This window comes from Heterodontus francisci, chromosome 18 (genome assembly GCF_036365525.1).
Source record: "Heterodontus francisci isolate sHetFra1 chromosome 18, sHetFra1.hap1, whole genome shotgun sequence".
Classification (NCBI taxonomy): Eukaryota; Metazoa; Chordata; class Chondrichthyes; order Heterodontiformes; family Heterodontidae; genus Heterodontus; species Heterodontus francisci.
The window spans coordinates 24,290,547-24,308,640 of NC_090388.1; the positions used below are offsets into that span (position 1 = coordinate 24,290,547).

The 18,094-nt window shown below is 41.1% G+C and overlaps 1 protein-coding gene across 1 annotated transcript in view; it reads left to right on the forward strand.

The window, feature by feature from the left end:
* LOC137379822 (thyrotropin-releasing hormone-degrading ectoenzyme-like) overlaps positions 1-18,094 on the forward strand; it is a 112,636-nt gene that overhangs the window by 72,079 nt on the left and 22,463 nt on the right. The window contains exons 10-16 of the mRNA XM_068051197.1: positions 493-680; positions 3,544-3,632; positions 6,922-7,055; positions 7,158-7,213; positions 9,668-9,815; positions 13,677-13,774; positions 16,230-16,337. Of these exons, the coding sequence (XP_067907298.1) occupies positions 493-680; positions 3,544-3,632; positions 6,922-7,055; positions 7,158-7,213; positions 9,668-9,815; positions 13,677-13,774; positions 16,230-16,337 (821 nt within the window). The remainder of the gene's footprint in view (positions 1-492; positions 681-3,543; positions 3,633-6,921; positions 7,056-7,157; positions 7,214-9,667; positions 9,816-13,676; positions 13,775-16,229; positions 16,338-18,094) is intronic.

Here is an 18,094-nt window from a genome sequence, read left to right on the forward strand (position 1 = left end):
AGACGTGCCTTTAGCTGCCTAGGCCCTAAGCTCTGGAATTCCCTCCTTAAGCCTTTCCAGCTCACTATTTCTCCTTCTTTAAGGTTTTCCTTAAAACCTACCTCTTTGACCATGTTTTTGGCCATCTTCCGTAATATCCTTTTGTGCCTCAGTGTCTACCTTCGCTTCCCTAATGATCCTGTGAAGCACTTTGGGATGTTTTATTATGTTAAAGGCACTACAGAAATACACATTGTTGTAAACCCAGTTAAAAACCTATTCAAATACAATTCAGTCATAACTCCTTACTCACAAGGCACAATTTTTCTGGTTGATTAGAGCTTCAGTATAGTATGAGAGATTCCTTATTTTACTGCAGTCATCTGAGTGAAAAGTTTAGTGATTGTACAAGCCCTATTATAATAGGCATTGAATAACCTATTGCGATCGAGATTACTTTTAACTGAAAACATTTGTGATGCTTCAGATACCAGTATTTTTGCCTTTACATAGGCATTGCAGAAATTTGGGAAAAACATAAACATCAAAGAAGTTATGGACCGATGGACATTACAGATGGGCTATCCTGTTGTCACCATTGTTAGGAATGAGAGCAGTGTTGATATTTTAACAATCAGCCAAGAACATTTCATCTATGATCTCACTACAAAATCTGTGAATCCAGTTTTTTCAAATAACAGGTAACGGTGTTAGTTTTATTTTATATGCACAGAGAGTTAGAAAGAAAACAGGACACACGGTGTAAAAGCTGACACTGATATTTGTACAATATAAGCAACTCCTAATTGCTATTGGGAGATGAGATAATGGGCTGAATTTTCCAGTTTGAGTTGCAAGTCCAACGTTGTATGTGTGCATAGAGAGACAGTGGGCGCAATCTTCATGGAGGAGGCCAATTAAGAAGCCGCTTCCGGGAGTTCCGTCCAATTAGGGACGGTGAGCAACCTGAAGACGCGGGAGGGCCAATCAGAGTGGTTGATTGAAGTGAAGGGCAGCCAGCAGACCCACAGTGAATGCTCTGTGCTGCTGAGGTGAATGGAGGACAGGGTAGCACTAGATGGAGGTGCCATACTGCTGATGGGACCGGCAGCCAATTCCTCATGCCCAGCAGGTGACAAGCAAACAATTGCAAGCGTTTGCCTGTGGATGCCTGAGGATTGCCAATTTTGTCCTTTCAATGACCACTGCATATGAATCTCATGGTGCTCTGACATCCCGTTCTGCTCTTGGCTAACAAGCTACAGACACAGCAGAAGTCCTGTGCACCGTCAGCAAAATTCCTGCTAATTGCCTTCAAAATTGCCTTAATTGGCTTCCCTTCGCTGTTGGGTGGGTTGCCGTTATCGCTCTGAAACCGCCTCTGGTAAAAGTGCGAGGAGGCAGGAACACATTAAGGAGCCAGCTCGTTGCATTTTTTTTTTGCTATTTTCCCAGCCCAATCCTTCAAACCCACCTCCAAGATGCTGGAAAAATTCCCCCCCAATGTGTCCATTATGTGGATGCTGCATTTACTGAAATTTTTATAGAATTTTTAAATCTCAGTTCCACACAAGGGCAAATCAGAACAGGCTAAATGTATAACCTACCATAATTACTTCCAGTCCATTGACAAGCTACAAATAAATATTGACATTTCCATTACCAGCTTTTCTGATATGGTGGAAATCCAGCATGTTTAATTCACATCAGAATGCGCAAGATCTGACACCAAGACAAAGCAAATCGCACCAAAATGTTATTCATTAGCCTTGAACTCAGCGTGTGCTCTGTTTGATGTTTGAAAAGAATTCAATACTTCATGCATTCTGTTTCAGGAAACGATTATTTGCAATTGCAGCTCAGTTATTATTTTTGTTTTACGAGATGATAATGTGTTGCTTTTACCATTCACTTGTGCTTTGTACAGCTGTAATATCAACAGTCGGATCACAAATTACCTTGTGTAGTGATGGAATTGAAAAATAAATTGGAATTTTACAATTGGAAGTTTGGAATTGGATTGGAGTTTGGAATAGTTCATTATTCCTGGATCCCCAGCAATGAGCAAACACATGACACCAAACTGAATTTTACAAAAAGCCAAAATATTATTAAGGAAAGCACAGACCTTGCCTTTCAAAGAACAAAGAACAGTACAGCACAGGAACAGGCCATTCGGCCCTCCAAGCCTGCGCCGATCTTGATGCCTGCCTAAACTAACACCTTCTGCACTTCCGGGGCCCATATCCCTCTATTCCCTTCCTATTCATATATTTGTCAAGATGTCTCTTAAATGTCGCTATCGTATCTGCTTCCACCACCTCCCCTGGCAGCAAGTTCCAGGCACTCACCACCCTCTGTGTAAAAAAACTTGCCTCGCACATCCCCTCTAAACTTTGCCCCTCGCACCTTAAACCTATGTCCCCTAGTAATTGACTCTTCCACCCTGGGAAAAAGCTTCTGACTATCCACTCTGTCCATGCCGCTCATAACTTTGTAAACCTCTATCATGTCGCCCCTCCACCTCCGTTGTTCCAGTGAAAACAATCCGAGTTTTTCCAACCTGTCCTCACAGCTAATGCCCTCCAGACCAGGCAACATCCTGGTAAACCTCCTCTGTACCCTCTCCAAAGCCTCCACGTCCTTCTGGTAGTGTGGCGACCAGAACTGCACGCAATATTCTAAGTGTGGCCTAACTAAGGTTCTGTACAGCTGCAACATGACTTGTCAATTTTTATATTCTATGCCCCGACCGATGAAGGCAAGCATGCCGTATGCCTTCTTGACTACCTTATCCACCTGCGTTGCCACTTTCAGTGACTTGTGGACCTGTACGCCCAGATCTCTCTGCCTGTCAATACTCCTAAGGGTTCTGCCATTTACTATATACCTCCCATCTGCATTAGACCTTCCAAAATGCATTACTTCACATTTGTCCGGATTAAACTCCATCTGTCATTTCTCCGCCCAAGTCCCCAACCGATCTATATCCTGCTGTATCCTCTGACAATCCTCATCATTATCCGCAACTCCACCAACCTTTGTGTCGTCCGCAAACTTACTATTCAGGCCATCTACATTTTCCTCCAAATCATTTATAGATACTACAAACAGCAAAGTGACTATTGTATGATATTCTAAATTTATATTGGCTTCTGAAGTGAATTTGCATTAGAAAGTAAGATATGGATACTGATCAAATTTGGAATGAGTTCACTAAAGCTGGGACCATTAGGAATTAGAGTACACATGGATTTACCACATGAGGATATTGTGAATCAAGCTGCAGTGTCTTCAATTGATTTTGGATACACAGCCAATGCACATGTGCCTCATTTGAAAGGTGTGATCAAATTAGCCACAATTTATTTGATAGATATTTGAAAGTAGTCTTTCTATTTCTTTCGCACTCCATATTTATATAACAGATCTGTGATATTACTGTGTGAACAGAATAATGCCTTTGTATATAGCGGAGATAGGAATTTGGTATGAGTGGGTTAAATGTTTGTATAATAACATTGCTGACAGTAATTTCTACCCTTTCGTGTTTTATTTTTCTAGCTATTTGTGGGAAATTCCCCTCACTGTTGCTGTAGGAAACTTAAGCCATATCTTATCAGAGACAATGATATGGATTAATAACAAAACAGGTATTGCCACAATTTATTAATATCTTGTTCAACTATATAAATCTGGTTTTTTGAACTTGCAGAATTTCAATCTTTGTAAACAATTGCTAAGAAATTTTGATGTTGAAATTATATATTCTCGTTGGTGTTTTACTTGTTTTTATGGTGTAAATAATGCATTGTCCTCAGATCCTCATATGATCATTTTCTTAAATGTGTTTCTCTGGTGGTGTGATGCTTTAAAATCTAAGTGGCGTTATCATGAGTATATGCATCAGACTGTGATCTGTTGTGTTATTTAACATGATCATGAACGAGAATCAAGGCCATCTAATACTCGCCTTTGTGCTGAAAGCAAATAAGATTTAAAAGTGTTTTTTTTAATCCCTGATTGTTGCTGATGAACTACTATAGTCAAAAAGGTAATTTGATAATTCCTTTTGACAGAAAGTTAGGATGATGGAGTGGATTTTAACCCTTCCCCCGCCAGATATTGTGTGGGCTAGTGGGGGTATGCGAGTGTTGTTAAATTAGTGAGGGGAGTTGTGCTGCAATCTTGATCCATACACCTGCCACCACCTTACCCGAGAACAAGCAGTGGATGGTCTACTTTACAGTAAAAAATTGCAGCCTGTATGGGGTCAACCCCAACAGTCTAACTGTGGCAGGGATTGCAGAGTGGTCAGAAGTCACAATACGTTTTAGAAAATGTTACTATTCTACATAGGATATAGGGCACAGAAACACGCCATTCGCCCCAACCAGTCCATGCCGGCATTTATGCTCCACTGGGGCCTCCTCCCATTTTTTTCTCACCCAAATCTATCATAGTAACTCTCTATTCCTTTCTCCTTCACATGCTTGTCTAACTCCTACTTAAATGTATCTATACTAATTGATTCAACCACTCCCTGTGGTAGTGAGTTCCGCATTCTCAACCACTCTGTGGTAAAAGAAGTTTCTTCTGAATTCCCTATTGGATTTTGTGGTGACTATCTTATATTAATGGCCTCTAGTGATGCTTGCTCCCACAAGTGTAAACATTCTCACTGTATCTACTCTATGAAAACCTTTCATAATTCTAAAGACCTCTATTAGGTCACCCCTCAGCTTTTTTTTTCAAGGTGAAAGAGACCCAGCCTGTTCATCCTTTCCTCATGCATTTCTGGCATCACCTTTCCAAACCTTCTCTGCACCCACTCCAATGCCTCTATATCCTTTTTATAATATGGTGAACAGAACTGAACGTAGTACTCTAAGTGTGGTCTAACTAAGGTTCGCTACAGGTTTAGCACATTTCCCTACTATTCAATTCTGTCCATCTAGAAATAATGCCTTGAGCTTGGTTTGCTTTTTTATGGCCTTGCTAACCTGTGGCGCAAGTTATAGTGATTGGTGTATTTGTACTAGGAGATCCCAAATCCTTGGAGGCCAAGAAGAATAGGAATGCTCCCCTGGGCTCTGCAAGGATCCCTTGGGCTAACAAAGCCCCAGCCTTGCCTCTCCCTCTCGCCTCCATTATTGGCTGCCAAGCAAAGGCCTGCTCTGGCCAGGAAAAAAAAACCCGACCCAAACCTGATAGAACCACATCGGACCCGAGCCCGACCCGGCCCGAGTCCTTCCATTTTTACCTGAGCCCAACCCGACCTGAGCCCGACCCAACCACTGGAATGTTCACTTTACCTACCTTCAGATTCCGTATCCGTTTTTCACTTTTTCAATTTGTGCGGAGAAGCAACAAAAGAGTCGCTCACTACGCAGACTCAGAGTCTCCCTCCTTGACATCCTGGATTCCCAGCTCAGGCAGGTTTTTCAACTTTTGATGCTTACTAAACTCACCGTCTCAGCAGAGCAAAAGGTAATACGGTGGGACTGTGTCTGACCAGGACCCGGCCCAACCCGGACTCAGCCCGACCCAGACCCGGACTGACTTGATCCAAGGCCGAAAGCCGAACCCGGAAGAGCGACCCGACCCGAATCCAACGCATGTCATTGGGTCCCGTTGAGTTCGGGTTGGGTAGCAGGCCTTTACTGCCGAGCCCCCTCCAATGCACTGACATTATGCCAGGACCATATCCTTGGGTGCCCAGTGTCCTCGGGCTCCCAACCATATTATTGCTTTTGTCCATCAGCTCTGACATCAGTGCTGTCAGAGGTTTGAGAAGAGCGAATATCCTGCGTTATTCAAGTGAGGCTTGGGAGTTAAAATGGCCAGGGACTCTCAATGAACTCCCCACAGGGGTTTCCCGCCCAACCCAAACACACCCCACGTTTAAAACTACACCAATATTTCAATATGTAAAGATTTGTTCTTTATATCCAGTAAGATCTTCCATCTTGGCTAATGACTACTTAAACTAGTTGATGATCTTTTAACAGCCTATGGGATTACTTCTTGTTTATTTTATAATGATACATCTGTGTTCACCCTCCCATAATACTCTTTGCCATTCTATTGGAAATCTTTTCAGTTGGGTTCAAGTGAAAATGTTGTGATAATTAGAGTCCATTGAGTAAATTCAATTGATGAAAACTGTTTAAAAATGTCTAAATATTATTTCAAAATCAGCATCTGTATTTCATTCCAAAAGTATAGATGAAGAGTGGAGATGAATATTGAAATAAATATATTCATAGTACCAATGAGGTTTAGCAATTGAAATTTAGACTTTACCCATGATGAATCATTAAGTTATGTTCTTTCAGACCTTTAACTGAGTTAGTTCTAGGGCCAGGCTGTTAATTGGTTCCAGTTCTTAAACTACAATAATGAATAACTGTAATATGTTCAGTGTTCACCCTCTATATTTCAGCTGTGGTTCAGTGGTGGCACTCTTGCCTGAGTCAGAAAGTTGTTCAAGATCCACTTTACAGACTTAAGTACACAAATCGGAGGCTGACACTCCAGTGCAGTACTGCACTGTCAGAGGTGCCACATTTCAGATGAAATATTAAACCCAGGCCCTGTCTGCCTTCTCAGGTGATGCAAAAGATCCCATGATGCTATTTTGAAGAAGAGCAAGGGAGTTCTCCCCAGTGTCCTGGTTAATAGTTATCCCTCAATCAACATCACTCAAAATAGATTATCTGGTCATTATTATATCACTGTTTGAGAGACCTTGCTGTGCACAAACTGGCTGCTGCATTTCCTAAATTACAACAGTCACTTCACTTCAAAAGTTTGTTCTTCCTTGCCTTTCTTTTTCATAGAAGAAGTACCAGGATGGCAGAAACCATTCTTTGTCAAATGGAAGGTATCTGAATGCTAATTTTGAATTAACTAATCTTTAGTTTTCTTTCTATTTGATAGAGCATCACAGAATCAGCTTCTTGGATAAAGATAGTTGGCTTTTAGGAAACCTTAATCAGACTGGCTATTTTAGGGTTAACTATGATTTGAGGAACTGGAGGTTGTTAATTGAACAACTCATGACCAATCCTGAGGTAAATAATATGCGCTGCGATGTTAGTTATACTGTTTTAAACACAAATATCTGGTGTGTTTCTCAGTGCGAAATAGTTTCTTCTTGTGGTTGACCCTAACAGGTGATCTCAGTTGGCAACCGGGCAGGTCTGATCGATGATGCTTTCAATCTAGCCAGGTATATTTTGTATTTAATGTAAAAGTAGGAACTCTGTAAATCTCTGCAACTACAGACACTAATCTAAAAGTCCACATGAACAAGGAAAAAAATGAATCAGAAAATACTGGTAATGGGGGTTGGGAGAAAACTTAACCAGTGTAATAGTAGTTGCTCTGGTGCTGTTTTATGTACTCTATAACACAAGTTGTTAATGATTTAAACTAAATTGAATTTGGGTTTTGTTGTAAGGATTGTGTGCTGTATTTGTCTGTGTATTAAGTGCTATTGTTATTTAAAGTGATGGAGGCCCTTGCTCTTCCTGCCACCTCAACTTAATTTCAGATATGCTGGTCCATTCCTCCTTTAAATTGCATGTTCAATGTTATTGATACTTTAGCCTTTAGCGACTAATTAGATGAATAAGTCTAGTCCTGCATAGATAATTACTCTCCTGTGGATTATTAAGGCTATTGGACTTTTGGAACACAACTTTTGCCCTGTACAGTTTGTATGTATTTGCTCAAGAGTGTTGTATACAGTATCTCTATCAGAGATTTACTATTACTGTTTCTCTTCATGCGACTGTACAGTTAGTTAGCTGATTTGCTGGAATGATGCTTAGTAGGCTATCCTTTCAAGGTTCAAGTAGTACATTAAACTAATAATGGGTTATATTACAAATAAGCATAGTTCAGTATTATCCCTTGAAGTACTGTTATCACGCAGTCGTAAATCAGAAGATGACTACAGTTTTACTATATTATCGCCTCTGCATTTTTCTAAGATCACTTTGCAACTTGGAGATTATGCCATGTGATATTGGTGTAGGAATACTTAATGCATCGTCTGATGTTGCTCTGTGCTATTTTACATCTTAACCCCATTTCAAAAGTTGGTATTGAGTGTTCCTGCATTAGTATCCCTTGGTGTACCGTCAGGGCCTCTTTGACTTGTCGCTGCCCATTTACAAAACATCAATCTTGCCAAGAATTTGTCAAGAAAACTGTTTCAATTCTCAACCTTTTTACTTTGAAATTTGTTGTGCACACCCACTCCCTTTTAAAAATTGTGGCGTTTAATGCCAGTATGTAAGGGGAATGATGAAAGGGGTTAACTGTAGATTTAGTAAATAGTATCCAGCGACTGTCCCCCGAGAAAAGATTTAGTCACTTAGGCTGATAGTAACTTGTCAGTTTACTTTGCATTTAGATTGCCTGAACTTCCAGTCAGGGGTCTTTATAGAATGGCAGGTATCATCACTTAGCTTTGTTTGCTGTTTATTGTACTGTGTATTCATGTTAGATCTCTTCTTTTAATTATACCCATGCCAAGATGCTCTTGGGAATTACCTTTTTATTACCCTCAAGGCATGCTTAATGCCAATCTGATGGGAATTAATTCACATTATTATATGCCTAACACTGTGTGTATTGCAATACTTGGTTCCAGAAATAGAGAGCTCTTCTATTATCTATTAGGTATAATAGCCATCTATTCACTATATGCCTTATTTATGCACTGGGAGGAGTTGAGTTCTGGAAAATGGGAGTCCAAGGGGGAGGTCTTCTGCTTGGGCACCAACAGGTACAATATTGATGGTGTGCCCATAGTGCCTGCCTAGTGTGGCATTTGGGAGCCCTGACTTGCTTTCAGGTTTGGTCCTCGTTAACATGCTTTGGCTGTTCAATAAGTGCTGCACTGAGGCTTGTTGGATGCCTGTGTAGGAAAATCAGCTGGCTGTAGCAAACAGGGGGCTGTCATGCAAGGCATGTTAGAGGGAGAGGAGATGTCGGTGGGAAAACGAGAATGGCCCAGCAGCTGCTGCTCCTGCTCTTCCTGGCCTTGTAAAAATGTTTCTTTTTTTAAAGAAAAGTGTACCATTTTGGTGAGGCCTCTAGCATTCCTTTTAAGGACTGCCAAGAGCCTCTCAGTGCCTGGTGCAAGTGGGACTGTGCTATGCATGCTCTGCCCCGTTCTTCAAGGTAATTGAAATCAAGGGCAGGACCTGATATGTATATTTAAAGAGCTCCTTCCTGTTTTGGCTAAGAGTGCTGGGTGTCCATTTAAGGTCTGTCTGAAAACTGATTTAGGCAGGAAAGCAGGTGCAGAAGGATTTTCTGCTGCCGATCATCTGTTTTTCAGCCGAGCTCTGATCAAGTGATGCTTGTTGTCCAGACGGTAAATTCGAAAAGTTAGCCCAGAGTATGTGTTAGCGTGAGACAGGAAAAGTTAGAGTGTGCGTAGACGAGACAGGAAAATAATACACTGGATGACATTGCAGTTTGAAGTGATTAGAGACCGATGATGTTTCTTAATTTTATTAGATTGCTGTTTTATTTACCTTTTCTGCATGAGAACTGTTTGAAATATAAAGTTGCTTTAGTGCAATAAGTATACTTAGAAATGTAATTGCTCTAATTTTTATCAGTACTTTAATACTGATCTGTGACTGATCTTCTGTGTTTGCCATAGAGCTGGTTATTTACCACAGAATATTCCCCTGGAGATTATACAATATCTTTATAAGGAGAAAGAGTTTCTTCCATGGCATGCTGCAAGTAATGTACTGCTTTACCTAGACAAGTTGGTGGATCGGAACAAGGAGTACAACATTTTTAGTGTAAGTTTAGTGTTCAATTTTCAGCAAGATTCATGTACTCAATAGCAAAAATATGTGCAACGTAATAAGAAGTACAGGCTTTTGTTAGCATTAGTTCTGAAAGGTAATGATAAAAAGTGACATTAAATGTTAATTATAATTTGGACTACTTAGATTTATTAATGACTTAGCTAACCAAATTAACTTGAAAATGTACGTGCACAAGAGAACTTTGTTTAAACAGGTTATTAGGATGAGGAATATATTACCACAAATAGCTATTGAAGCTGAGTCAGTCATGATATTAAAGAGGGAATTAATTAAATACTTGAAGAAAAATATTAAAGGTTAGGAACAATAGCAGGAAATTGGATTAACGTTGACAGCTACAACATAGAATTGGGTGTGATGGGTCAAATGGTATCCATCCATGATGAAACCTCTGATATTTGAGAAATTATGCCAATAAATGATAATTTAAAAAAAAACAGTGCTCTAGAAGTCCCCTCACCTGTTATCTTTCTCTGCAATTGAGCTTGACTTGTATTTTTTATTATTATCTTAGCAAACAAATAAGTACAAGTAAATCAGCTCTTTTCTAAGGGATGTGTATGAGAAAGGAGTGGCTCAGAATAGGAACTAATCAAATAACAGTGAAGCTAAGGGCCATGTTACAAATTTCAGGACTTCCTTCTACATTCCCTTGGGTTCAGCAGTATTGGCCATTCCCATAAGTGGTCCTTGCATCTTATGTTCAGGATTGTGCCCATTCTGCTTAATCCAATCATAACATGGAAATGTAAAATGGAAAGGCATAACAACAGGAACATCTTATGACCTCAACTAGATACTGTGGGCTGAAGCTTATCAGGCCTCTGGCATCAGGGGTAATGGCAGGGGGGGCCCGTAAAATTCTTGCAGGAGAGGCCCGCCACAACCCCTGATGCCAAGAAGGCCCTGCCACATTTTACCGGTGGCGGTGAGGCCTTGGTTCGGCACCACAACTGCCAAGCAGAGTGGCCTTCATTTCAAAATTATAATTAAGCTAAAAAGATGCAAATCAATTTACCACGTTGATATTACAGCCGCTGGCCGCAACTCCAAAGGTGGGGCGGGGGGAGGAGTGAGATTATCAGTGCAGGAGGTGGGGGGAGCGGGAAAAATACTTTTTATTGGCTGTGGGGATGGTGGGAAAGGGTTGAAGTGCAAATTTTACGAGGTTGGGGGGGGTGGGGGGGGAAGTTCGGATTGGGATTAAAGTTTATTTTTGTCATGTAGGCCCATAAACAATTGGGGCGGTGGGGGGGGGGGGGCGCATTGGGAAAGGGCCTCCAGCTTTTATTGATTTTTTTTCAATGAAATGCACAGGAATATAACTTACAAACTCAAAACTTTTCTAAGGGCTTGAAACTCTTTAAAAACGGCGCCGGCGGCTGTGTGGTGGCACCGGACGCCATTGCCGAGAATGGAGCGGCTGCCCCCGGATGACATCATTGGGGGCGGCCGCTCCGTCCCCTCCATTTAAACGAGCCCCGTGCGAAATGTAGCGGGGTCTCAGCGTTGGCGGATCCGCGCAAGTGGACCAACGAGATCAGAGCGTGCTGCCGCAATTTGCAGTGCGCTCATAAAATTCAGCCCTGTGTCTTTCAAATGCAGCCTTGTGTGCACTGCTCTAATCCTTCGAAATGCAGGTTGAGGGGATAAGGACAAATTCTGATTTACAGGCTAGTTTGTTTATATCGCAATTGATATGTGAACAGAAATATTTGTAGCAACCATTATCCTCCCTACCCCATATGACATAACTCTTTATTATGCCCCGTAGCAAATAAAATATTGAAATATGCCACACTTTCACTGATGGCGCGTTCATTCATTTTTTTCTGGTCAGCCTCATTGCTGAATTAGACCATTTCTCGCTAATCTCAGTTGTCCCTGTATCAGCAAAATTGTCCTCAGCTTTATTCACCAGTAAGCCTGCCAATAAAATCTACTACTTCCACAAATGATTTCTTGGCAGACCCCCCATACTGGGTTCAAATAGTGGCACCCTAACAATAATAGCTGTGGATGTTTGTAGGAAGTCTGAAATGAGGTAACCAATTATCTGTTATCCCATTGATCCTCAGAGGTCATGGGATAAATCTTCAACACTTGGTTCATTGACATTATAAACTCCATTTTGTCTCAGCATTTGCAGTATATGATTGCAGGGACAATTTTTAAACTGCAAACCCACTTCAACGTAAAAAATAAACAAATATAACTCATTTTCAAATCCATTCTGTGGAGAAATGGTCAAAAATTCCTGTAAAGTGACAGGCCTGAAATTACGTGAGACGATTGACCGAGTCGAACTCCTGGATACTTGTGGTCAAAGACACAGACCCTGTCCCATATCACTGGGAGAGGGTTAATCACATATTTGGGGTACATGGTCCACAGCTGTGAAGAAGCTTGGAATCCCAACGGATGCTGAGAGATTCAGAGCAGCATAGTGCTGGTCCGAGGGTGGAACAAGGCAAATTGGATAATCTGGCTTCTACTTAACGTTAGGGTTTGCCTTTTCCTGGGGTCTTATTGGGATGCACACTAACTCTCAGCTGTTAGAAGGTACCCTGAGGATGGATGAGTGCATCTTGGGCAGAATACCCAGGGCTGAATTTTATTAGCGCGCTGCAAACTGTGATATTTTGTGCAGGGGTTCATTTAAATGGAGCGGGTGGAGCCACTGCCCCCCGATGACATAGACGGGGGTGGGGGGGGGGGGGGTGGTGGGGGTGGGGGTGGTGGTGTGGCCATTCCATCTCCAGCAACAGCATCCGGTGCCACTGCGGTGTGATGGTGCCATTTTTAAAGGGCTTCAAGCCTTTAGGAAAAAATTACATTTTTAAAGTTACATTTATGTGCATTCCCTTTATAAAAATAATTAAAAGCTGGAGGCCCTTTCCCAACCACTCCCCCCCCCCCCCCCCCCCGCCCCCCCTATTTTTTTTTATTGGCCTATATCTCGAAAATCTATTTTATTCCCAACCCGAACTTTCCTCCCCAACCTCGTCACATTTGCCCTTTAACCCCTTCCCACCATCCCCACGGCCAATAAAAAGTGTTTTTCCTCTACCTCTTCCCGCCCTGATAATTTCATTCCTTCCCCTTCCCCACCAGTTTCTTGCCATGAATCCCCCAAAAGGGACTTCCGGCCATCAGCTGGAATATCAGCGCGGGACGGCCAGGTAAGTTAATTAACATTTTTTTGCATAAGTTTTAGTAGGCAAATGAAGGGCCCGCCACTTGGCACCGCCAGTAAAATGCGGCGGGGCCTTCTCGGCATTGGGGGTCGTGGCGGGCCTCTCCTTGAAGAATTTTCCAGTCCCCTTGCCACAACCCCTGATGCTGGAGGTCTCATAAAATTCAGCTCCCAGTGTAGCCCAGGAACCCACTTACACACTCCCACTTGCCTTATGATTTGGACATGCCTCCCCCATCGCCCCCCACCCACCCGCCCCCGTCTGTTAAGTGGCTCACTGTAAAACATGCGCTGAATCCTGGCAGAATGAGCTTTAGTTCCCAATTTCCAGCCCCCATCCAGGAGTTCTACTGGGTTTTCCACCTTGGCCACGATCAGAATTTCAGGACCTAAGTGTTTGCTGCAATTATATGTTCATTTGACAAGTGTAAAAATGTGAACAATTTCAGGGTGTAGGAATTGGACGCCAAACAAGTGAATTTGTCAAGATCTGCTTTACAGTCCTCAGGGGTATGCCATTATCAAAATGCGATACAACAGTATTCATAACTTAACACATTGCTAATATTAGATCATTTATGAAATTATATTAACAAAACTTTACAGGTTTTCTCATCCTGTTTTTCTTCCTTTAGCAATATATTCTGCAACAAGTTGCACCAACATACAACCTACTGGGATGGCCAGAGGAGACAGCAAACAGTTCTGTTGTTCAAGCATCATACCAGACTGAGTTAAATCATTTACTTTATCCAGTTTTAAAAATTGATTATAGATATATTGGCTTGTCAGCAATTTGATAACTTTTGGGACATAATTCAAATGGGGTCTTATGGTGGTCAAATTAACAGTGCAATGCTCATCCATCATTTTTCGGGACTGTTGATAGGACATTCTTTACACATGTTACTGTTGAACTGCAAAATTCAATGTCTGAGAATCTTTGATTCTTAGTGGTTGAGTTTGAAAACTGAAGTTGAATTACATAATTTAAATTTAACAGGTTGGTTGCAGAATTACTGACCATTTCCCAAATTACTTTCATCCTGGGTTGACCCTGCTAACAATGTTTTTAGTACCATTGTAAATTTGTCAGTAATGATGCTGCAGGGAACAACTCCCTGGAATCCTGGAATCACCATGTATGAAATTAAGTGACCAGTAGGTATTATCATGAGTGTGAATTTTTCCAAGTGGTGGCACATTCATACGAGTAGCTTACTGGTGAGAAAGGGTTCACGTTGCACTTGCTCTAAAATGAAGCATTTTGAGTTTACTTGCAGTGATTTCAATTTATCCAATTGGAAACACTTCAGGGGTTTGGATACATTTGTACTGGTCGCCATGTCCTCATTTCCCATACATTCCATAAGTTTCCCAATATTTATAGTTGCCATTAGGTAGGAGCTTGAGGTCAAAAGAAAGGTTATTGTTTCCCCGACCTCAAAATAAGATGACTTTGTTTTTAATGTTTGTAGTGCTTTAGAGGGAAGGGGGAGGAAGGTGCTATCTCAACCCCGGCAGCTTATTTGGGACTGCAAAACATGGGAACCTCGATGCAGATTACACAGTGAACCCTTGTCTGGTTAATGGCAAAAATGTAAATCTGGTCCTTATCCATCTAATGACAGAATAGACATCAAAATGCTGACAGGCAAATACCAGAGTACATGTTGATATCCGAGGTACATGTCAAAGTTCTTGTCACTAGAGGTGGTATTCTCAATTTTAAAAATTGTGTTATGTCCCCTAATGACGGATTGAGTACATGTCCAGCATGTGGTTGTCTATATGAAATACAGTCACAGCTCTGGCCTTCCCAAAGGGACAAATATCGAGCCTCTCTACCAAGGCTGACGGCAAAGCTTAAATAAACAAATTCTCATTCCTACTTAATAGTGCATTGGTGTTACATTGCTATTCATATTTCCCAGCCATAGCCTTTGCAGTTCTAGATTGTTATGTGAAATTTGAAGCTATGGCAAAGTTACATATGATCTCTAGAGTACAAAGCCTATGATCGGAACCACATATTTTTGCATGCAGTCACAGTAAGGAAAGTTGCTATGAATGCACTCCAAATTGTAGCAGCTGATGTTACGTCATGAATGATCAGAATGAAGGAAATGACCCAACTGAAAATCACATGCATATTTTGAAATAATATTTTGTCGCAAGCTGAATGTTAACCTTTTTATAAAACCCTATAACCTTGGGTAACTATTGGTGAATGCAACGTTCCTGCTGACGTCTCAGTTGCTGCTATCTTGGTGGAGTCCTTGCTATAAGCCATCTGAGTGCCTGCAGAAATCAGGTGGCAGCTAATTAATACTTCTCCAGGTCCCGATCGATTCCTGTGTAGCCTAACCTTCGTTACCCCACCCCCTCTCCCACTTTGTTACCTGCTCTGGTGCAGCGGGGGTGTGCCACAGTGGAGCCACTGGATTGTTGGGGCCCCCCTAATCGAAATCTGAGCAGCTTGTCAGTGGAATACTCATTATGCCCGACCATGAAAATTAGTCAGGTCTTGGTCCGATTCCATCGGGTGGGCTCCAGACTTGCTCTGCCTGATAGGAGCAGTTAGTTGAAAACCTAACCCATTCTCTTAAAACAGTCATCGAAATGCACAAGATTCTGATGGTTTTTGGATCCTACCTGGATGAATTTAATTGGTGGCTGTGGTCTGCCTAGGCTCTTTCCTCGGGGTGGTTCTGCACTAATTTAGGGTCAGTAGAGTTTCTGAAAAAGTAGCATAAGCTAGTGTGATGATGTACTATTCTGTTAGGGGCTACAACTGATCAATGAATGTGCCCTTATGCAATACAAAGAAAACAAAGCTTATTAAAAACTTACATTTCAGCTGTGTTTTGCATGAACCAAGTCATTACAATTTTAAAAAATAGGCTAAATTGCTGATAACATTCATATTTTGCCTTAAAATAAGTTGCCTTGTCATGTGCAGTGTGCTGATGACAGCAAGATCTTTACAATAAAGACATTGCATGAACATGTTTGGCAGCATGAATTGATGTCTCCATGGCAAAAGCAATTTTACCACTTGTGAAACTTCAAGATCTGTGTCTAACATAAGGCTAAGCTGTCATAAGGTCCATTGAAAATTCATCAGCACTTTACTCTGCATTGGGTGGAAAACTTTTTCACTGACTAGTTGTTTCCTTTCCAAACAGGGAACTGCGTCGGAAGGTTATTATCTTGGCTTGTAAATTTGGTATTGCCCTCTGCCACAACAAAGCTGTGTTGCTTCTTTCAGAATGGATGGCAAGCGATCATAACAGGTGCACAACATAAAGTTAAGATTATCACCTTTGTTTGAAACAACATATTTACAAATGGCTTTGCACAGATTACTTACTCTTGTCGAAGTATGAAATAGCAAAGTAAAAAGTAGAAAATATCATTTATATCATAATTGTATATTTACACGAGAACATAATAAATAGGAGCAGGAGTAGGCCATCCGGCCCTTCGAATTTTCTCCGCCATTCAATAGGATTATGGTAACTCCATCTTCCTGCACTATCCCCACATTCCTTAATACCCTTACTACCCAAAAATCTGTCCGTCTTGAATGGACTCAATGATTGAACATTCACCACTCTCTAGGGTAGAGAATCCCAAAGATACACAATCCTTTGAGTGAAGAAGCTAAATTTTGTTCACATCAATAGATAATAAGAGTGAAATAAGGTGGAGTTAAGGGGAACTATCAAGAGTCTCACTGGAATTTGAAATCTAAGGTTGTATTACTGCCTTTGACTCTACTATCTATTATCAACATTTATCCAATTGCCTTTTAATTTTTTTAATATGTGAAAACACAAAAATTCCAATTAGGATTGTTATAAGGTTGGTAGTCATCAAAGGGGCAGCAAGCAATGCAATACATGGAGGTAATTTTGACACTGGGTGCTCGTGTAAAACTGGTGATGTTGATTCAGCCACCCATTATACATCCCTCCCAATTTTCAACTGTGTATAATGGGCCGTTGATCCGATTGTGCTCGTTTTACACTACATCCCTAGATCAAAATTATACCCATTGTGTATATTGTGGGGATCTGTAGCTGTGTTTTAGAATTAGCATGTTTATAGCAAGGGGTTTGAAACAATATGGATGAAGCGTTATTCAAAAGAAAGGAATTTAAAGGTTTAGAATTTATACATCTTGTCATACTTTAGGTAAAATTACTGTATTTCACTCATCATAATATGTTTTACGCTGAAAGCTGCTGAAATGTTATTTGGTTCATTGAAAATTTGACCAAGGGGAAGAATGTCAATCTCAATGACATCACGGCTGTGATGGATGACCCAACATTGTTTTAACCAATTATCTGGCTGATATGATTCATGTGATTAAACACAGGACCAGTAACCTAGTGCTTAACAGGCCTCCTGTTTATTATTCTAAAATAATTACATTCTATTTAGAAGTATGATTCTAATGGCCTGTGTAAACTAAAATTCTGTATTTTGAAGTCTTTTCAATGCTGTGCTGCAAACAATGGCAACGCCTGAGTCATTTTAGAATTCAAACTAAGCTGTGGTCTCTGCCACAGCACCATAACTTTATATTTTCAGTAAAAGCATTTGTAATAGCAATGGCCAGAGCCTTGAAAGCTGGCACAATTTATTGGTTCACCCAGAAACTGCTGAACTGATCATAAGCTGCAGCTTCCTTGGCTTTTAGTAAAGGGAGGTGGTGGCGTAGTGGTAATGTCACTGGACTAGTAATCTAGAGCCCAGGCTATTGCTCTGGGGACATGGGTTTGAATCCCGCCGTGGCAGATGGTGACATTTGAATTCAGTTAATAAATCTGGAATTTAAAAAAAAAGCTAGTCTAATGATGACCATGAAACCATTTTTGTAAAAACCCATCTGGTTCACTAATGTCCTTTTAGGGAACAAAATCTGCCATCCTTACCTGGTCTGGCCAACATGTGACTCCAGACCTACGGCAATGTGGTTCACTCTTAAAATGCCCTCTGAAATGGCCGAGCAAGCCACTCAGATCAAGGGAAATTGGGGATG